General features: G+C 27.3%; 3 protein-coding genes across 3 annotated transcripts; 2 read left to right on the top strand and 1 right to left on the bottom strand.

The window, feature by feature from the left end:
* Positions 1 to 3,793: 3,793 nt before the first annotated feature.
* Positions 3,794 to 7,334, bottom strand: GO595_004924 (uncharacterized protein; the record flags this gene model as incomplete). Its single annotated transcript, XM_067918109.1, has 2 exons — positions 3,794 to 3,805; positions 5,175 to 7,334. 2 exons carry the CDS (start codon positions 7,332 to 7,334, stop codon positions 3,794 to 3,796), a joined length of 2,172 nt encoding a protein of 723 aa, XP_067774942.1.
* Positions 7,335 to 13,317: 5,983 nt separating this feature from the next.
* On the top strand, positions 13,318 to 13,947 carry GO595_004923 (eukaryotic translation initiation factor 4E type 2; the record flags this gene model as incomplete). The annotated part of the gene is made up of 1 exon (XM_067918108.1): positions 13,318 to 13,947. One exon carries the CDS (start codon positions 13,318 to 13,320, stop codon positions 13,945 to 13,947), a length of 630 nt encoding a protein of 209 aa, XP_067774941.1.
* A 6,972-nt stretch (positions 13,948 to 20,919) lies between these two features.
* Positions 20,920 to 22,323, top strand: GO595_004922 (epsin N-terminal-likey (ENTH) domain containing protein; the record flags this gene model as incomplete). The annotated part of the gene is made up of 1 exon (XM_067918107.1): positions 20,920 to 22,323. The coding sequence occupies one exon, from the start codon at positions 20,920 to 20,922 to the stop codon at positions 22,321 to 22,323; it is 1,404 nt and encodes a 467-aa protein (XP_067774940.1).
* Between the last annotated feature and the right edge of the window lie 104 nt (positions 22,324 to 22,427).

Raw genomic sequence — 22,427 nt, 5'->3', positions numbered from 1 at the left:
GGTAATGCATTTTATAAATGTACAGGACTTGAAACGATAACATTATATGAAGGCGTCCGAAATATTGACTCAGATGCATTCAGAGGATGTACAAGCCTTGTGAATATTTATATACCAAGTTCAGTTACTTCGATTGGGAATCCATTTTTAGAATGTACAAATCTTCAATTTATTAATGTTTCAGAAGAAAATTTTAAATATTCGAATTATGAAAACGATGGGGTTTTATATAATAAAGAAATTACACAAATTATTAGTTATCCAAATATGAAAAGTAAAACATTTACAATTCCTAATTCAGTCATTTCTATTATGAATTATGCTTTTGCTTATTGTAATAATTTAGAAAGAATTTTTATTGATGAAAATGTTGAATATATTAATTCATGTGCATTTACTAATTGTACATCACTTCAATGTATTCATTTTAATGGAGAAAATTCACCAAAAATCCAAAATGATGCATTTGTTAATATAAATGCGACAAGAGTTATGACAATAGAAACATATCAAAATGAAACATTTGGAAATATGGAAATTACTAAGGGAACAACACTTGACGAATGTCTCCCGCCAACACGCACATTCACTAAGTCAGAGACATTTACTGAATCACGTTCACTAACTGCATCAGTTGCTCATTCATCCGATGAAACTTTATCTTTAACACATTCGTTCACTTTAACTCATTCATTATCTATTACACTTTCGATTACATTTTATAGTAAATACATAAATACAATTTCATTGTTAACATTTGAATCTACTTACAGTTATATATCGACAAATGTCATTTATTACGATTACACTGTTATATATTATTCGTCTTATTATAGTTATTATTCTGACTTTTATACATTAGTTGTCACTGATGTTACACCAAAAGATAATTCGTTATCAAATGAATTGTTAATTGGTATTATATGCGGCGCTATTGTGATAGTTTTGATAATTGTCGGGATCGTAATATTTATGTTGAAGAGAAATAAGAAACAAACAACGAAAACAAAGTCGTTGTCAAATGTAAATAATAATACGTCATCGAATACGGGAGGAAATCACGAAGAAGTGGACAATGAATTTAATAGTTTGATAACGGAAGATGAGGACCAATGGATTTAATACTGTGATAAATAATCGATATGTAATAAAATTTTTTTATGTTTTTGTTCATCATTACTTATTGTGAAAAGAAATTTGTTTTACATAAAAAGAATCGGAAGCAGCGCATTAAACAACAATAACACTCAGTGTTATAATAATGAAATCTTATCGCATGTTTAATTTATTCGATAAATTTTATATTAAATCAGTTTTAAAATTTATAAACATAATTTTTATATGCCAAATATTTTTCATGAGAACAACTATGGTGATATACATTATGAGCTATTTCATATTAACTTTACAATTTTAACATGGAATTAAAATACATATTTTCAATGCAGAATGAGTTATTGTGCTACATTATAATTTATTAAATTTATTGATAAATTAAAAATATTTCAATATATTTTAAATTGTAAAAGATATGCATATACTCTACTTCAAACAATCATACATATAAAAATTCGAAACTTATGATAACTTTATTTATTATATGTTAATTATATCAAAATAATACTAACATTCAGGAAATATATTTATGTCAAATAAGTCAACTATTTCCATATATTAAGCCACAGAATTTAATAAGTTGGAGAAAAGATATTTTTAATTTATACCTTCAAAAAGGCGGACCTCTTCCCAAATTAATTCAAGAAATGAATATGATTTTTTTTCTAAAAGAAAATGAATCATTTTATTCTTTATTAATTTTACTTGTAAGTGAATATGAACACATAAATTCATAATAAATTCGAAATCAAGCTTTCAACTTGTTATTCTTAGAAAGAATTTTTGTAAATTATTTTGAGTTATCAAAATATATTACTATCTACTAATAGGTGAGTTTAAATTTTTTTGTGAATTTAACATATTTTCTGAAATAAAAAGGAAAAACACAAAACGACCGTTTATTACCAGATAAACAACAATGAAATGCAGAATCTCCAATTGTTATTACATTTTCTCCAATGACAGCTACTTATAAATGGATCTAAATTTTGTTATTTTTCTTATATTAAATTTGTTTTCATATCTTTATGCAATTAATTTTTTTTTAACATACTTTAATTCTACCTAAATCATCGTATAACGCACTCCCAATGAATTTCCCCTCCTGATTAAAGTTTATGACCCCTTGTGTCAAATTACTTTCAACTTTATGAAATTCTAAGATATTAAATTTATTTCAATACCATTTTGTACCAAAATAATTTCTCTATTCAACTATTTGAAGACATGCATTCAAATACAACTTCTACAAAATGATATTAAAATTTTAAAGTATTTTTTTTAAAAAAGTAAATTAATTGTTGTTGCCTTGTTTCTGTGGATAATGTAAAGGCATGAAACACTAATAAAACTTGGATTAACCTTATTAAAAACTTGGAATATCTTAAGAATACCAAGGATGATAAGCGTTTGTTAAAATAATCAAATAGCTTCTAAATCTAAATGAAAAAATCATTTTTTTGTTGTTCATTTATCGAGAAAATATATTTGTTTTTTCTTTTTGAATAAATCGATTTTTTTGGACATATAATTCGCTTCTAAGATATTGCTGGATACAAGAAAGGAGCTGTCATCAAAAAACAATCAGGAATTTTTTTTTAAAAATGTTCATTGTTTATGAAGATAATTTCTGTGAAAATATTTTTGAATGAATTAGATTTTAATTTGACTGTAAAAGGCGGTTAGATTTTAAAATAATTGAAATGACTATATAGAAAAGTTGAAGATTTTATTTGAAAGCTCGGTATTGAATTATTGTTGTATTGATCGATTTTGATCGTTTTGCGTGTAAAATTGATATGATTACAAGAATATTTTGTATCAAGTTAAAAGAGAAAATGAAAAGAGAACATTATCATCTCACTTATCATTGTTTATGACTCGTATCGCTTAAATTTTTGATGACAATTTCAATTTCAGATGGAAAACAATAGGTTTCATACATTTTTGATGAAAATTTGAAGGTTTTTTGTTTGAGTTAAAATCAAGAATATATCTTCCAATTCCAATCATCAAATTGATGAAAAAATATGAAATATATCTATTAATGACTTTCAGCATTCGTTTTATTGACTTTATTTCCAACATATTTCATGATGAAAATATTTTTCATAAAAATATAAAATATATAAATTTCAAAAACAAAAAATGAAACAGCAAATCAACAGATCCATAACGAATATCCTCATTATCTGTTCAATAATAACAAAAATCATTCAAATAACAAAATTTTATTTTTCTCATATGAAAAGATTCATAAAATAAGTTATAAATATTATCATTTATTAAGTCACTTATTTACAAATTTATTTGCTATCTTTAAAAAATATAATAAATAAAGTCAAAATATTTTATATTTTATTGAGGAATTTCTTTTGTTTCATATTTAAATCAACAATTAACAATTTATATATTAATTCATTTTTAATTATATTTAATATTCTTTTTCAATTTATTAAATATATTTATAAAAGTTATTTAATTTATGATAAAAATAAACAAAATTTGAAAATATTTTTGATTTTAATGATTATATTTTTTGTTAATACAAAGCAATCATATGACGAAGAGACAAAAACACTCACAATATCTGATTTTAATGATTATTCAAAAGATTATATGAATGATACAGAACGTGTTATAATTATTGATGTTGGGGAGCTTGAAAGTAATGCATTCAGAGAATGGCCTTTGTTAACAACAGTAATAATTGGAGAAACAGTTGGAAATATCGGTAGTGGAGCATTTGCATCATGTAAACAATTAAAATATGTCCAATTTCCAGATAAATTAATGAGTGGAATTGGAGGTGGTGCATTTGCAGAATGTATTTCATTAAATACACTATTTAAATTCACTATCAAAAACATGTCAAAAAAACAAAACAATATTTTATTTCTACAAATTTTCTAATTACATTTTGCAAGTAGTTCTCTATAATTTGTTCTAACTCTTGATAGTTCCTCCAACAAATCATTTTGCCTTGCGTTTTGTTCGGCCAATTCCTTATTCATTGCCTTAATTCTTCTCTTCAACAATTTCATTAACATTTTCTTTTCTTTTCTTTCGCTTTCGAGTTCATTTTTCATTTTCTCCATTTCATTATCATCTATTTCATTCACCAAAGGCAACGAAACATTTAAAACTTCATTATTTTCATTCAATATTTCGTTTTCATTAATTTTTTGTATCTTCAAATTGTTTAAAATTTTTGGACGAATATTAATAATTTCGGGAATTGCTTCCAAATGAAGAGAATTTGATATTTCGTCAATTGTATTAATGTTATTTACTTTAAATGAATTAAATGAAAATGTTAAATTTGGTTTTTGCTTAATAAATTCATATGTTAAAGGTTTCGTTATGAAGAGTGGCTCGAAGTTATTAATTGGCGCTAATGAAATTTGTGTAATTTTTCCAGTTGTTCTTAAGTTTATTATATTTATTACATCGAATGAATTTGGATTCGAAACATTTAAATTTATAATTTTGTTTTCTTCTTTTATTGTAAGAATATTCATCAAATTAGAAATCGATAAATTATTTGTTTTTTGTTTTCGTATGTTTTTAGAATAATATTTTAATATGTTTTTGAGTTTGTTGTTTAAGTCTTCGTTAATTTGTTCCAATTTTATGTTTTCGTTTTTGAGATTTGAATTCGTGTTTATGTAATTCGAAATTGTTTCACTAAAACTTTCTTTGATTTGATTGTATTTCTCTTTAAGTGTTTCGTATTTGACGCCGTTCCGAATTATTTCATGTTTAAGATTTCGTATTTCGTTTAATTGATTCTTAATTAATTTAATGTAATTATTGTTTTCGAATTGTACATCGCTGTAATTAACTGATAATTCATTAGTTAAATTAATTATTAATTTTTTGTTTATTTTTGGTAATATATTAATTTCATTTATATTCGTTACAAAATTATAATTTTGTGTTTTAATAAATTCATTTTCATTATAATTAAAATATGAAAAATTGTTCGTTTCATTAATTGTTAATGATTCAATTTCATAGTTATAGTTATTATATTGTGAAAAGCCAAACGAATTGACTTTCGATGGTAAAAGTTGTGGCGAATAATTACAGCTGCCGGGCATGCCAAACGAATATATGTAATATGGCGACTGACGCGTGATAGTTAATGTTGGAAAATGATTTTCTGTGACCTCATTAACAGATGAAATTTCTAAATTAGTTTCATTACCGATTTGATCAAATATTGTATATGTTAAAAGTGTCAAATTTTCTTCATTTTTGGTTTCGTGTTGAGTTGAAGCGTCAACGGTTAATTTGAATGGTTTATGAAATTCGGTTTTTGGTTCTTCTGAAAAAGTTTCGTTTGTCATAAAGTCAAATTTCGGAATTATAAATCGATCGCAGCCTTCGTAATTCGATGAATCTTCGATAACTAAATCAGCTAAGTATTCATTTTCAATATAATTTGATTCTACGGGACTTAATTCTAATATATTATGATTTTCATAATTTACAATTTCTTTTGTTGTAAAATCAAATTTCGGAGCAATAATTCGTTCGCATTCTTCGTAATTCGATACTTCAGTAATCATTAAATCGTTTGTATGTTTGTCTTTGATTTCATTCGATTCAATTCTACTAATTTCAAGTTTAAAATTATTTTTCTCTTTCGTAGTTATAATTTCTTTTGTTGTTACATCAAATTTCGGAGCAACAATTCGTTCGCAGCCTTCGTATGTCGATGAGTAATCTATTGCTAAGTCAATTTCATTGTCTTTGGCTTCATTCACTTCAATTGGACTTATTTCAAGTGATCTAATCTTTGAATTGTTTGTAGGATCTTCTGAAATTATAATTTGTTTCTCTGACACATCAACAATTCGTTCACAGCCTTCGTAAATCGATGAGTAATCTATTGCTAAGTCAACTTCTTTGTCTTTAGTTTCATTCACTTCAATTGGACTTATTTCAAGTGATCTAATCTTTGCATTGTTTGTCGGATCTTCTGAAATTATAATTTGTTTCTCTGACACGTCAACAATTCGTTCACAGCCTTCGTATGTCGATGAGTAATCTATTTCTAAGTCAACTTCTTTGTCTTTAGTTTCATTCACTTCAATTGGACTTATTTCAAGTGTTTTATTGTCGTTTTGTGTTGTTACATTTTCGATTTTGATTTGCGGCTCTTGAGAAATGATAATAGTATTCGAAGTCACGTCCAAGTCCGCATTGCTCAGGCGCTGGCACCCTTCGTATATCGATGCGCTGTCAATGCTCAAGTCGATTTCTTTGCATTGCGTTTCGTTTGCTGCAAATGGACTTAATTTGAGTGGCTTATGCACTGTCTGTGATGCCTTTGATATTATTTCGTTTGTAGAAACGCTTAAGTTCGAATTGTTTAATTGTTCTATGGATGCGCTTCCAATGCTTAAGTCGCTTTCTTTGTTTTGTGGTGCTTCCGAAATTATTATGGAGTTCGATGAAATTCCAAATGTCGGATTCGGTAATTGAAGACACCATTCGTGCATAGATGCACTGTCGATGCTTAATTTAATTTGTTTGCTTTGCGGCTGTTCTGCGATTATTTCATTAGCTGAAATGCTTAAGTTTGGATGCGGCAGTCGCTGGCACCCTTCGTATGTGGACGAGTTGTCTATGCTTAAGTGAATTTGTTCGTTTTGCGTTTCATTTGATTCAATCGGACTAACTTCAAGTGATTTATAGTTGTTTGGCTCGTCAATTGTGTCATATTCAAATTGCAGTGACTCTTCAACAACGAATGGATTTTCGATTTCATTGAATTCGCGAATTTGTTTTTGAGGTTCTTCTGATGCAATAATTTCATTTGAAGCAAAACTTAAGTTTGGATTTGGCAGTCGCTGGTACCCTTCGTATGTGGACGAGTTATCTATGCTTAAATCGATTTGCTTGCTTTGATTAATGTCGATTGGATCGTTTGTGTAGTACTTAAGATTTTGCTTGATTTGCTTTTGCGGCTCTTCTGTTGCAATAACTTTTGTTGCTGATATGTCAAATGTTGGATTTGGCAGTCGCTGGCACCCTTCGTATGTGGACGAGTTATCTATGCTTAAATCAATTTCTTTGTTTTGATGATTTGATTTTGTTTTGATTGAACTGATTTCAAATGTATCAAAGTTATACTTTTGTTCTGTGATGTTTTCATATTCATTCGGTGAACTAAGTTCTAAGTTAACTATACCTCTGTGATATTTCATAAAGATTTCTTCGTTTGTGTGTTTAAAGTTTCTTTGTTCATTATTAATATGTTCATAATTTGTTGTCATTTCAATATTTAATGAAATATTTCGTTCTTTCATCGTTTGATTCTTCTGTGTTATTAATATCATTGTTACAATTATTATTAATTTCTTCATTTAATGTTTCTTCAATAATTAATGAATTTAAATATTTGTTGGTTTCAATTTCAGCAATTTCGTTGGTTGAAATATCAAATGTTTGTTTGACAATATCATTAAATTCTTCATAATTTATCGAATTATTAATACTTAAATTGATTTCGTGTTCATTTTCATTATAATTTGTTTCAGTTTTACTAATTTCAAGTTTAATGTTTTTGATTTCTTCATAATTTATCGAATTACCAATACTTAACTCTTTACTTTCTGTATCTTCATTTTGTGCTCTTTCTTTGATCTCTTTGATTTCTTCGTCATTTATATCTTTATCATGAATTTCTTTGATGTTATTAATTTCAATAGTTAATTCTTTTGGTTCTTTTACTTTATTTTCAGATTCAATATTAATTTGTTTCATGTTTTCGATTTGATATTTATTTTCTTGTGTTACATTGAAACTTGTAACTTCTGAATATTCGAAGTCATTTTTTTCATTTTCTAAATTATTTATTTCATTTGATTGAATTGGACTTAACTCAAGTGATTTATTATTTTCCGATTTATTTTCACTTTCTTCAAATTTATTATAATTCGAACTTTCCTCAAGAGCCAAATGAATTTCATTTGCACTAAATCCGACTTCAAATGATTCATTTGCACTAACTTTAAGTGATTTTCGTTGTTCTTCTAATTTAACATCTCTAAATGAAACATCATAAACTTCTTCATCTGTATTTTGCATTTCTTCGTAACTATTCATATTACCAATACTTAATTCTAATTCTGGATTTTGTTCGATATAATTTGATTCAATGTGACTGATTTCAAGTTTTGCATTTTGTTGTTTTGGTGCTATTTCGTAATTTAATATATCGTTGATACTTAAATTTAATTTATGTTCATTTTCGATATAATTTGATTCGATTTTACTTATTTGAAGTTGAATTTGCTTTGGCTTTTCTGTAATAACTTCATTTGTCGATATATCAAATGTTTGGTTTTTAATATTTTTAACTTCTTCATAATTTACCATATTATTAATGCACAAGTTGAATTTCTGTTTGTTTTCGATATAATTTGATTCGATTTTACTTATTTGAAGTTGAATTTGCTTTGGCTTTTCTGTAATAACTTCGTTTGTTATTATGTCGTAATTAGTTATGTTATCAATACTTAGTTCAGTTTTTTGTTTATTTTCGAATTCATTTGATTGAATTAAACACATCTGAAGTTGCTTCATTTGATTTTGTGGTTCAATTTGATGAATTTCATTTGATGAAATATTATATAAAATTGGCTGTGTAACTTCGGAATACTTTTCGTCATCTGCTGAATTACTAATGTTTAAATGTTTTGCTTCAATTGACTTATTAAAGTGTTTCTTTGGCTCTTCTGTGATGATTTGTTTGGATGAAATATCAAAAATTTGTTTTTTATTATTATTATCACTTTCTTCATAAACATTTGGTGTGTTTATACTTAATATTAATTCTGGATTTTGCTCAATATAATTTGATTCAATGTGACTAATTTCAAGTTTTACATTTTGTTGTTTTGGTGTTATTTCGTAATTTAACACATCTTCAATACTTAAATTTAATTTTTGTTCATTTTCGATATGATTTGATACAATGTGACTTATTTCAAGTTCTTTGCTTGGTGAATTATGTGTAACTTCTTCATAATTTATTAAGTTATTAATGCTTAAGTTTAATTTTTGTTTATTTTCGATATAATTTGATTCAGTTTTACTTATTTCAAGTTGAATTTGTTTTGGTGTTTCTGAAATAATTTCTTTTTCTGTTGTAACATAATTTGGTTCTTTTATATTACAAATTTCTTCATAAACATTTGGCTTGTCAATGATTAATGATATTTCTGGTTTCTGTTCAATATAATTTGATTTAATGTGACTGATTTCAAGTTTTGCATGTTGCTGTTTTGGAGTTATTTCATAATTTAGCAAATCTTCAATACTTAACTTTAATTTATGTTCATTTTCTATATAATTTGTTTCAGTTTTACTAATTTCAAGTTTAACTTCTTTAATGTTTTTGATTTCTTCATAATTTGTTGTATTATTAATACTTAAATTGGTTTCGTGTTCATTTTCAATATAATTTGTTTCAGTTTTACTAATTTCAAGTTTGATGTTTTTGATTTCTTCTTCATTTATATCTTTATCATGAATTTCTTTGATGTTATTAATTTCAATAGTTAATTCTTTTGGTTCTTTTACTTTATTTTCAGATTCAATATTAATTTGTTTCATGTTTTCGATTTGATATTTATTTTCTTGTGTTACATTGAAACTTGTAACTTCTGAATATTCGAAGTCATTTTTTTCATTTTCTAAATTATTTATTTCATTTGATTGAATTGGACTTAACTCAAGTTTCTTTATTTTTGGTGATTCAGATGTTATTTCTTTAGATATAGCATCGTAATTATTGGTTTCCTTTATTTCTAAATCAATTGTGTTTTTATTTTGCGTTTCATTTGATATAATTGAACTTAATTTAAGTGATTTTTGTTTTTCATTTTCATAAGTTTTTGTTAAATCTTCATTATACTTTTGATAATTTGATGTTTCATCAATTGCTAATTCCAATTTTTGATTAATTTTTGTTTCATTTGATGTAATTGGACTAAGTTTAAGTTTTAGTGAATGTTTTTGTGGTATTTCGGATGTGATATCAATTGATGAATTAACTTTATCATTTTCATCAATTATTAGTGAAATTTCATCATGAGACTTAATTTCATTTGAAGCAATTGGACTAATTTCAAGTGCTTCAAATTGTTTATTATTTGATTCATAATTTGTTGGTGGACAAATGCTTAAATCAATTTCTTTGTTTTGATGATTTGATTTTGTTTTGATTGAACTGATTTCAAATGTATCAAAGTTATACTTTTGTTCTGTGATGTTTTCATATTCATTCGGTGAACTAAGTTCTAAGTTAACTATACCTCTGTGATATTTCATAAAGATTTCTTCGTTTGTGTGTTTAAAGTTTCTTTGTTCATTATTAATATGTTCATAATTTGTTGTCATTTCAATATTTAATGAAATATTTCGTTCTTTCGCGTTTGATTCTTCTGTGTTATTAATATCATTGTTACAATTATTATTAATTTCTTCATTTAATGTTTCTTCAATAATTAATGAATTTAAATATTTGTTGGTTTCAATTTCAGCAATTTCGTTGGTTGAAATATCAAATGTTTGTTTGACAATATCATTAAATTCTTCATAATTTATCGAATTATTAATACTTAAATTGATTTCGTGTTCATTTTCATTATAATTTGTTTCAGTTTTACTAATTTCAAGTTTAATGTTTTTGATTTCTTCATAATTTATTGAATTATCAATTCTTAACTCTATTTCATCTTTGGTGTTTTTGCTATTATTTTGTTGTTCTGAAGTTATTTCTCTTTCTTTGATTTCATCAATTTCTTCTTTGATTGCATTTTTGTTTTGGATATAATTTGATTCAATTTTACTTATTTGAAGTTTAATATCTTTAATTTCTTCATAATTTACTGTCTCGTTAATACTCAAATTTAATTCTTTTTCATTTTCTATATTATTTGATTCTATTGAACTCATTTGTAGTTCGATTTGTTTTGGTTCTTCCGATATAATTTCCTTTGAAGTGACATTCAAAATTTGTTGTTTCATATTATTAATTTCATAATTTGTTTCATTATCAATACTTAGTGTTGATTCTTTGTGCGCATCATTTGCTTTTTGTTGTGGTTCTTCCGAAATAATTTCTTTTGTTGAAATGCCAAAGTTTGTTTGTTTTACTTCTTCATAATTTGTTGCATTGTCTATACATAACTTTAAATTTTCTTTTTGTTTTGTATTATTTGTTTCATTTGAATCACTTTCATTATTAATAATTTCTTCTGTAAATATATTAAACTTTTGATTTCTTTCTTTAATTTCTTTATTTTCATTTGAATCACTTTCATTATTAATAATTTCTTCTGTAAATATATTAAACTTTTGATTTCTTTCTTTAATTTCTTTATTTTCATTTAAATCACTTTCTTTATTAACAATTTCTTGCATAAATATATTAAACTTTTGATTTCTTTCTTTAATTTTATTTTCATTTTCGTTTTCTTCTTTAATAATTTCTTTTATATTATTAATTTCAATTGTCAGTTCTTTATTTTGTACATTTTCCTCATCAATATCAAAGTTATTTGTATCCTCTATTTGATAATGATAATCACGTGAAACATTAAGACTTGTGACATCAGAATATTTAAAATTATTTTTCTTCTTTAAGTTTTTCACTTCATTTTCAATTATAATATCATCCTGATGTGAAAATTCTAATGTTTGATCATTATAAATACTCGTATTTACTATATCAGAGTAATTAAATGACACATCTTTGATTTGTTCTAAGTCACTTTTCTCAAACCATTCCAATTCATCAATTTTCAATGGTTTATTTTTTACGTTCAATTCAAAGTTATTTTGGGATTCGGAAAGTGAAAGTGAATTTTTCTTTTCTTTAAATTGTTTTTCTTGAGAATTTATTTCATATACAGAAGTTCTCTCAATTGATAAAATATCTTTTTTGATTTTTTCGATTTCGTCTTTAATCAATTTATGTTCTGGAATGTTGAAAATTTCTGAATAAACAAGAGAAGCTTTTAATTCTGTTTTGGGTTCACTGTAAATGTTTTCAAAGTTTTGGATTGTGAATTTATTCTTCTTAAGATTTTGAGCATCGAAAATTATATCGTTTGAATCAAAATCAAGTTTTTCTGTTTTTTGGGGTTCTTGTAGCTCTGAGATGTTATCTTGGGATTGAAGAGGAGAGTTAACTAAACACATTGAAACTGGGGAACTTAATGAAAATTTATAAATTTCTGGATTGAGATCAAATTTATCATTACTAAAATTTGGTTGCTGAAAAGAAATGGATACTGGTGATGATAAAACGGATTCGAAGTGTTTTTCGCCATATGTAACAAAAGAAGGAGTGCTAAATGAAAATTTTGGAATATCAGCTAATTTGCTTGGAGGATTTATAGGAGAAACATCAGCTAAACAAGAATTAATTAGTTCAAATTTGCAATTATTTTTGTTTTTTTCATTTAAAATATTTGGTGAATTAAAGCCACTTTGTGTGGTACTTTGAGCCGTTGATTCTTCCTTGAGATTTTCGGATTTGTCCGATTGAGTGGTTTCTGAAAAAATAATTTTATTTTGGAAAGTAAAATCAAAAAGGTTATTTGATGGAGACTCAAAGCAAGAAAGGTCTGTAATTTTAAGCTGTGTTAATTCTTTGTCCTTCTCTTCCTTTTGCTTCGATTCCATTTGGCGGCTATTGAAAATCTTTCAAAAAACCGTTTTCAAAAATTTTGGAAAATTATAAAAATTTGTCTTCTTTTGCTATCTAAAGTATTTTCGATGATAAAAAAGATCAACCGCAATAGACAAGAAATCGCTTCTTTATCTTAATTTTCAATTTTATTAATTATAAAAATTATCAATGATTAATCATTAACAAACAATTAGTTTAAAATTTTTTTTAATTTCAACTTTCACACACTCCCAGCTTCACTGATTGTTTTGTTTACATAAAAGGTGAATTTTTACTGTTAATAAAGGAAAATGATGCAAATTGCGTCTACATCAAAAAAATCAAATTTCATTTTTGACTTACAAAATCATTATCATCATTATATGAACGCCACAAGAACATTTTACTTCATAATAATTTGGATTCTAGAAAAAAAATTTGATTTTTTATTCTTTTCTATTGAATTCGTTCAAAAAGTTGACGGGTGGATAAAAGCCGCTTTAATCATGTCCGAGAACAGACAAAAGACCCCACTTGGCTCAGAGTGGTCATTACATATTTTTTTCAAGCAACAAGGAAATTCAAGTGACCAATATGAAGACAATATCCACCTCCTTGGTACTTTTGGTACAATAGAAGGATTTTGGAGTCTTTATTCTCATTTAAAGAAACCTAATGATGTTTCTCCACCAACAGATTACCACTTATTCCGCAAAGGCATTCGTGCTATTTGGGAAGATAATGATAATGTAAATGGTGGAAAGTGGATGATTCGTCTCAAAAAAGGACTTGCAAGTTATTATTGGGAGCGCCTTATATTAGCTCTTATTGGTGAGCAATTTTCTTCTGATGTTAACGGTGCAGTTGTTTCGGTACGTTTTCAAGAAGATATTATCAGCTTATGGAATAAGACTGGAAATGATCCTGCAATACGCCAAGAGATATATCGTGCGATTTGTACTGCTCTTGAGCTTCCACCAGGAACCAAACTTGAGTACAAAAAACATGACGAATCAGTTCGCGATCATTCATCTTTCAGAAATACAGATATATACCAGACAGGCACAGATGAGGCATTTGAGTTGCCTCAGCATCAGACTCCGTCTCAATCACCAAAAAAGAGTTTTAGGAAATAATTTTTCACCAATTGATAAAATAGATAAACGTTTTTTCTTTTCTCTTTTGAACACAAAACATTATCTTCTGTTCGCGATTATCATGATAACTCATTTCATATTTTCTTAATATGTTGATTTTGGGGACCAAAAAACTGATACAAGCATAATGTAATTAATAAAATATTGTCTCTTTTGATTTTTAATGAATTTTGTTTGGTTATTTTCTAGCATTTTTTCATATGATTTTTTCACGTTATTATCATGAAGTAGCTTAGTAAATATATCAAAAAAAAAAAAAAAAAAAAAAGTTGGTTTATGAAAATAATTTTTTCTCAACCATTTTCTGGTTAAGATATGTCTTACAAATTTGCATGAAAATAATAAATCATAAGGAAGGAGTTTATCCAGTCACACCAACCAATTAAAGTTTATGTGCACGCACCTTTTTCGCTTTACTCAAAACTTGTTGCATCATGTTAATGCTAAATAAGTTGTATATTAGCTTAATATTAAGCAGCAATATTGCTCATATTTTTCAAAAGTTTTACATAAACAAGAGCACAAAACTAAAATTAATGTTAGAAAATAACGTGGTGACTTTGAATACTAAAAATGATTCACATTTAGAACACACTACATTTTATTAATTATTTATCTTAATTACATTTGCTCAATGAATTTATCTTCTTTGAAGTCATCTGCAAATGGATCTTCTTCAATATTTGATATAGATATTCCCGTTGTGAATGTGTTTGTAGTTTGGTTATCATTTTGTTGTTCTGAAATTTCATTTTCATCAATTTCTTCTTTTTTATTTTTAATTCGTATCAATAATATAATAAGTAATGAAATTATAATAATAACAGCAACAATAACGCAAACGATTATTATGATAATTGTTGTTTTATTATCATTTGTTTGAAATTCATTGTTATAAATAAATGTAAAGAAGTTCGAATAATAAATATAATATGTTGAATAAATAATAACTGTGTAATCATAATATATAAATTCTGTTTCAATATAAACATTCGATGAATTAATTGCAATAAGTGAAAGTGATTTTGTTTGTATTTCATAATAAGTAAATGAATATGTAAATGATAATGTGACTGTTAACAGGTATGAAAAAGATTTCGTTAAATCATTTCGAAATGATTCGGTAAATGTATTTGATTTTGAAAATGTATCAATACTGAATGCATGCGATTGAGAATATGTCTTTGACTGAGAATATGTTTTACTTCTAATGAATGTCTTTGACTGAGAATATGTGTTACTTCGACTGAATGTGTTTGACTGAGAATATGTGTTGCTACAACTGAATGTATGTGATGATGAAAATGATAGTGTTGGAATTGCTTTGCAGTTTCCTTCTGAATATGATTTGATAACATTTAATTCTCCAAATGTCTTAGCGATATATGTTGCATATGTTATAACTGTTGTTGTAACATTAGAAAATGCATTTTCTCCAATATTCGGTTCGTTAGTTCCATAATAATAAATACATTCAAGTGCATTACAATTACCAAATGCTGAATCTCCAATTTCTGTTATTCCATACCCAAGTGTTAATATCATTAAATTAGAACAGAATGAAAACGCATAACCGCCAATTGTTGTGACTGAATTTGGAATTGTAATGTTTTTTGATTGATGAACATGATGAAAATGCTCCACTACCAATCGTTGTAACATTTTCTCCAAAAATAATCGTTTCTAATTTGGAACAGAATGAAAACGCATAACCGCCAATTGTTGTGACTGAATTTGGAATTGTAATGTTTTTGATTGATGAACATGATGAAAATGCTGAATCACCAATACCTGATATAGAATTACCAAAATTAACGGAAATAACTGATGACCATCCTGAAAATGCATAAATTGGAATTAGATAAATTCCTTCACTAATATATATGAATTTCGTGTTGTCTTTATATTGTTCAATTTCTTCAAAATCACTTGAATTTGTTATTGTTAATGTTAAATTATGATCATAAAATAATTGAAAAGAATTTATGAAAAATATAACAAAAATTAAAACATTTTTATGTTTTTTCTTTTCGTTTGTTTTCAATTCGTAGTTGGTCAATAAAAATTTCTGTAGAAAAAGTGGTTTTTTCTGAAAAAAATTGATATAAACCACCACAATCATCATTGAAAAAATAGCGGTTAAACGAACGTAAGCATTGAATTTAAATGGTCGGTCTTTTTTATCGTTTTGCATCAACGAAAAACAAAGAAATTTACTCCGGATCAAAGATATATTCTCGTAACACATTTTAGTGGTTTGCTTTGACATATTGTCTTCAATAAGCATACTGGTTAAAAAGGATTTATTTTGGGTAATTGTAAAATATGATACTGATAATTTTATTTTGTTATTAAATATTTGAAGCATAACTAATGTATGGTCTATTTCAGTCAAGAAATATAAAAACAAACTGGTTTTAAAGAAAATAGAATTGTTGCTAAATATATCAAAATTCTGGTTATGAATTTCAAAGACTCGATCTTCTACATTGCACCCATGAATGATTCCTTCTTCGCTGAGGTTCTTTTTCATATTTGATATTTTTTATAGTTGTAAGAAATGGGATTTCTGGTATTGTAACGGTCGTAAATTGCTTTGTTATGCCCGAAATGAGCATCATTTGAAGAATTTTCATGCTTCAAGATCTAATATAGTTCAAGGCCTTTACTAAATACACATCGGCTAATACAAAAGTTAAAAACCACACGGTTATCAAGTAAAAAATTTGTTGTTTTCTTGAAGTTTTTCAATTTAACCTAAAATTCGTTTGTTTCAATATTTAAGGACACACAGAAAAGCTGTAATAAATGATTTTAAAGCACTTTTAAATAATATAATGAATGAATGCATGTGATAGAGCTGAATTTGCTGATCAAAATGATATATATTTGTTTTTGGTAATCATTTTTTAAAGTTATTAAATTTCATTAATTATTCACATATGTATTTGATTTGATTTGGATATAATTACAATTAAAACTGATGTTGCATTTCCGCTTTATGTCTCGTTTGAGATATAACTTATATATGTATAACAATTTAAACAATGTTAAAATATGAAGTATATAATAATAGTGTAATCATAATATATAAAATTGTTTTCAAGATATGAAATCGTTGAATTATTGATATATAATGAAAATGATTTTGTTTGTGTTTAACAAACAGTTTATGATTTGTTATCGATAAAGAAAGTGTTAATATGTAAGAAAAAGTTAAAGTTAAATCCCTTTGAAGTGCTTTTGTATATGTATTTGATTTAGTGAATGTATGTGTTTGTATAAATGATTTGGATCTTGTGAACATATCTGAATTCGACAATGTATTCGATTTTGTAAATGGATGAGTTGAAATTGGTGAACAAACACCACCATTATATTCGTTATTCACCGGAAATGGTCCAAATGTTTTTTTTTCTTTGTGTGTTGAATATGTAATAATTGATGAAAATGTATTTTCACTAATATATGGTTCTGATTTGCCATAATAATAAATGATCGAAGGCTGTTCAATTAGAAAATGAATATTTTCAAATTCTTATTTGTTGTGTCAAAATTTTTAATGTCGTTAAATGATAGCAAATAGAAAATGCTGCTTCTCCAATGTTTTGCATCAAACTTGGAAGTGTGATGGTTGAATGAAAATGCTAAATTACTAATTGTCGTATTATTTTCACCATATTCGGTAGTGATAAAAATACAGAATTTGATATGATTTACAGAGTTTCCAAAAGTAACATAAGAAACAGATTACCATTAGTTGAGAATAACAAATTGTTAATCGATTAATATTTCTCATTGCGAATCATTTCATAGTTTTTAAATAAATTAAAAATATATCAATTAAAAATATATTTTTATTTTACATTAAATCACAGCCAATTGTCTTCATCTTCTTTAACAATATCTTCATCTAATATATTGACATCTTCCTTTTGATTTAAACTTGATGTAGTTGAATCCTTAAATTGTAACTTTGAAGTCGATTTCCCTTTTTTGTTTTTACTTTTGATTAAGAACATAACAATTCCAACAATTATTAACACAAATGCAACTGATCCGCAAACAATTCCAATCAATGCATTCGTTGTAAGTCCGTTCGTATGTAAAATGTTCGTGCGAAACATTGTAATGAAATTTGAATAATAATTAAAATGTGTCGAATACATAATAACTGTGTAATCATAATAAATAAATTCTGTTTCGATATAAGAAAATGTGGAATTGAATATGGATAATGAAAGTGATCTCGTTTGCGTCTCATAATATGTAAATGAATATGTAATTGTCAATGTATACGTTAATGTATATGAATATGAAAATGTTAAATCACTTTGAAACGATTCAGTAAATGTCTTTGACTGAGAATATGTGTTACTTCGACTGAATGTGTTTGACTGAGAATATGTGTTGCTACAACTGAATGTATGTGATGATGAAAATGATAGTGTTGGAATTGCTTTGCAGTTTCCTTCTGAATATGATTTGATAACATTTAATTCTCCAAATGTCTTAGCGATATATGTTGCATATGTTATAACTGTTGTTGTAACATTAGAAAATGCATTTTCTCCAATATTCGGTTCGTTAGTTCCATAATAATAAATACATTCAAGTGCATTACAATTACCAAATGCTGAATCTCCAATTTCTGTTATTCCATACCCAAGTGTTAATATCATTAAATTAGAACAGAATGAAAACGCATAACCGCCAATTGTTGTGACTGAATTTGGAATTGTAATGTTTTTGATTGATGAACATGATGAAAATGCTCCACTACCAATCGTTGTAACATTTTCTCCAAAAATAATCGTTTCTAATTTGGAACAGAATGAAAACGCATAACCGCCAATTGTTGTGACTGAATTTGGAATTGTAATGTTTTTTGATTGATGAACATGATGAAAATGCTGAATCACCAATACCTGATATAGAATTACCAAAATTAACGGAAATAACTGATGACCATCCTGAAAATGCATAAATTGGAATTAGATAAATTCCTTCACTAATATATATGAATTTCGTGTTGTCTTTATATTGTTCAATTTCTTCAAAATCACTTGAATTTGTTACTGTTAATGTTAAATTATGATCATAAAATAATTGAAAAGAATTTATGAAAAATATAACAAAAATTAAAACATTTTTATGTTTTCTATTTTCGTTTGTTTTCAATTTGTTAAATAAAAATTTAATTTCATAAAACGATAAAAATCCCAAAATAAAAAAGTAACGCATTAGAGCTTGAACATTTTCATTGAATTTGAACATTTTCTTTATGAAACTATTATTCATTGGCATTGCTAAATGTGCTTTCAATGAAAAATGATTAAGTACTAAAGAAAAGAATTTGAGATAATGTTTAACATATGAAATTGGTGATTCTAATAAAGGGAAATGCCAATGATATTTTCCTGCACTGATATTAAATGGATCGGATTCATTATCTTTTAGCATAATAAAATTTGTTCCTTTAATGGATACATTCGCTTTGTCACGAGGCGAGAATATAAAGTATTTATCCCCTTTGGATTCTGAAGTAAGGGAAATGGAGTGTTTAAAAGTTTGAGAAATAGATAATTGATTACTAAAAATCTTTGAACCTGAATTTTGTTGAGAGTTTCGTAATAAGCAAAAGAAATGCATAGGGAAAGCCAAGAAGAAAACACACATCCGTGTGAAAACTTGAGAAACTTATTGATAAATCAGTCAAAAACGATACAGAGAGCTTCAACCGCTTCGCCTTTTCGTCGTTTCGTTGGCTCAACTTTTGCTGATACGTGTTTTATTGTTTTTGCAATCGGAAGATGTTCACAAAGCTGAAACGCAATGTTTTTTTTATGAAAAGTGACATAGGATACAGAATTAAATTGTATATTAATTCTGTTAGAAAATTAAAGAAACAAGATGACATCTTTTGTCATCAAGCAAACATCGAACACCTTTGAATTACAAACGCTCAAAAAGTTTGTTTCTATACAATTAACAAGGATTCTAATCGGCACATTGAATTTTGAATGCGCTGTTTCTCAGGGACTTTCAAATATAAAGGTGAAAAACGGTTTTAAAAAAATGATTGTTATTTACACTAAGCCACACTCATTTGTTTGATATGTAATTGTATTCATGTTTCTAAGCTCGCTCACTAATCACCAACGTTTATATTGAATTTATTTATCATAATGCTATTTAAATTTGCCTCAACATTATGTATATTTTGTTTCTTGAATTATATAAGATTTTTGGTTGTTGTGATTTTACACTCTGTGGTTTTAAATAAAACGGGGTTATTTTTTCTCAGAAGTCATTATAACATGGTGTCTGTTCGAACGCTTATTGAAAAAGTGGTAATGTAAAAGGGCACCCTGTTGAAGCAATCCCATTTATCAATGTTTTAGATGAGTTTTTGTTCTCTAAGTAAAATGATATTTATTTTCATCACAAACATAAACTAATATCAACAAAAGTGATAAATTTTTAAAAGATTAACTACTTCTCGATAAATATTTCTTTCAAAATGTACACGTCAAAGAATTATTATAAGATGTATGGATATACTTCTTTTTAGTATGTGATATGAAACAAAGTCGTGTTTTCTTGTGTTTTTTGCTGTGTGTAAAACTTGACATTTTCAATACGATTTTTTTCAAGGCAACACTCAAAAGCTAGCTGGATCCATCCATAAATCATTGAAATTTATCGTTTGATCAAACAAATTCAGGAACAATTTTTGAGTCAGAACACCATCTGGTGTTTTTGTTCATATTTTTTTCTATATTCTTATTTCAAGTTTCGAAACTTCAAACATATCGAGATGTCATTTAGTAGTACGAATTCATTTTTTTAAAGATAAGGACGAAAAAGCTTCATAAAAGAGAATTCTTATCAAAAGTGTCACCATCTGCATTTGACAATAACCGCCATAACCGCTTCATTGTTCTTGCAATGTTTGCAATATCAAGAATCATCGAAAGGGCAACAACAAACGATGATAACCAAATTCCAGAAAGTGTTGTTGCAGAGGCTCTTGATCTTTGTGCTAAGGATAAGGCAAATACACAAAAGATTGTTCGTGGATTATCTCTCAAGTTAACAAATACATTTGTTATTGTTCGTATAAAAGCACTTATTTTCCTACAAGCACTTGTTCAATATGGACCACCAGAGTTTAAGTCAGAAGTTCGGCTTGTTTCATCTTCCATTAAAAATTGTTTGAGTTGGATTGGCGACCCACATCCATCTAGAGGCATGGAGCCATATGAAGAGATGAGAGATGTAGCACAAACTCTTTTAGCATCTGTCAATGTATCATTAGGAAGACCGTCTAAATTTGCATCGGCCGCATTCCCAGAACCAGAACCTGCTCCCACACAACCGCAATCTATCACCACACCTTATCCTCAACAAACTACTGCTGCAACTCCATCATATCAAAATCCTTATCAAACACCAAGTCATCAAGCTTCAATTACAACTCCATATCCACAACAAACGCCAGCGAATTATAGTCAACCAGTTTATACACAATACCAATCTAAGTATGGAACAGCATCAAATGTACCACCAACAACCCAACGTTCTCGATCTAACATTATTGAAGACATTACGCATTCACTTGGTAAATGGTTTAAGACCACATTTTCAGTCGGCGGTGGTTTCAATACTTATCAACAGAATCCTTACCAACCGCAATCCCAATACAACTACTCACCACAGCAAACATATGGTTACTCACCACAGCCAGAGCATCCACAACCATTTGAAGACCCCTATCAACACAGAAGTCAAACCGCCAGTTTGACACTTTCCGAACAACATAACCGTCCACAACCGTCCAAACCGAAGAGAGATTTTAATTCTCTTCGTCCAAAGAAGGTTCCACAGCATCTTTCGCCAGCTAAGAAGCTTATGAAGATCACTGGCGGAAGAGCAATGGCTAATGCATCAGAACTTACAGCATTTAAGCAAAACATTTCTGTTGATAGCATTGACGAGTTAATTGAAGGCCTTACAAATAAAGATTGGAAGGTTGCTGTTAGAGCAATCCTTGGGTTAGAAGTAGCTGCTGAGGTTTATGGAATTCAATCAATCGCAAAATGTAAGAATGAGATTCTTACCTTAACAGGAGCTCCTCAGGCTTCCCTAAGAAACGAGGCAAACAAGCTCTACCCACAAATCAAAAACGTAGCACCTGCAGCTCCGATCATTTCTGCATTTAGCTTCACTTCAGAAGGCACTGAAAATAATGAAGACTCTGCATTCAACTTCGAGCAGGGAGAGGACGAGAAGAAGGAAGAAGAAGTTGAGAAGACTGAAGAAAATCATGGAAATGAACAAACTGAAGAGTGAATTACACTGTAAACCCTTTTACAAATAGGCTTTAAATGATATTTTTTTTCACCTGTGAGTTAGTATTTTAAGTGTGAAGAATATTGTGGCAATGCAAAATCTGA

Source organism: Histomonas meleagridis (assembly GCF_020186115.1).
Source record: "Histomonas meleagridis strain 2922-C6/04-10x chromosome Unknown contig_30, whole genome shotgun sequence".
Taxonomy (NCBI): domain Eukaryota; phylum Parabasalia; order Tritrichomonadida; family Dientamoebidae; genus Histomonas; species Histomonas meleagridis.
The sequence above is the reverse complement of the archived record's forward strand: the minus strand, read 5'-3'. Positions and strand labels throughout refer to the sequence as shown.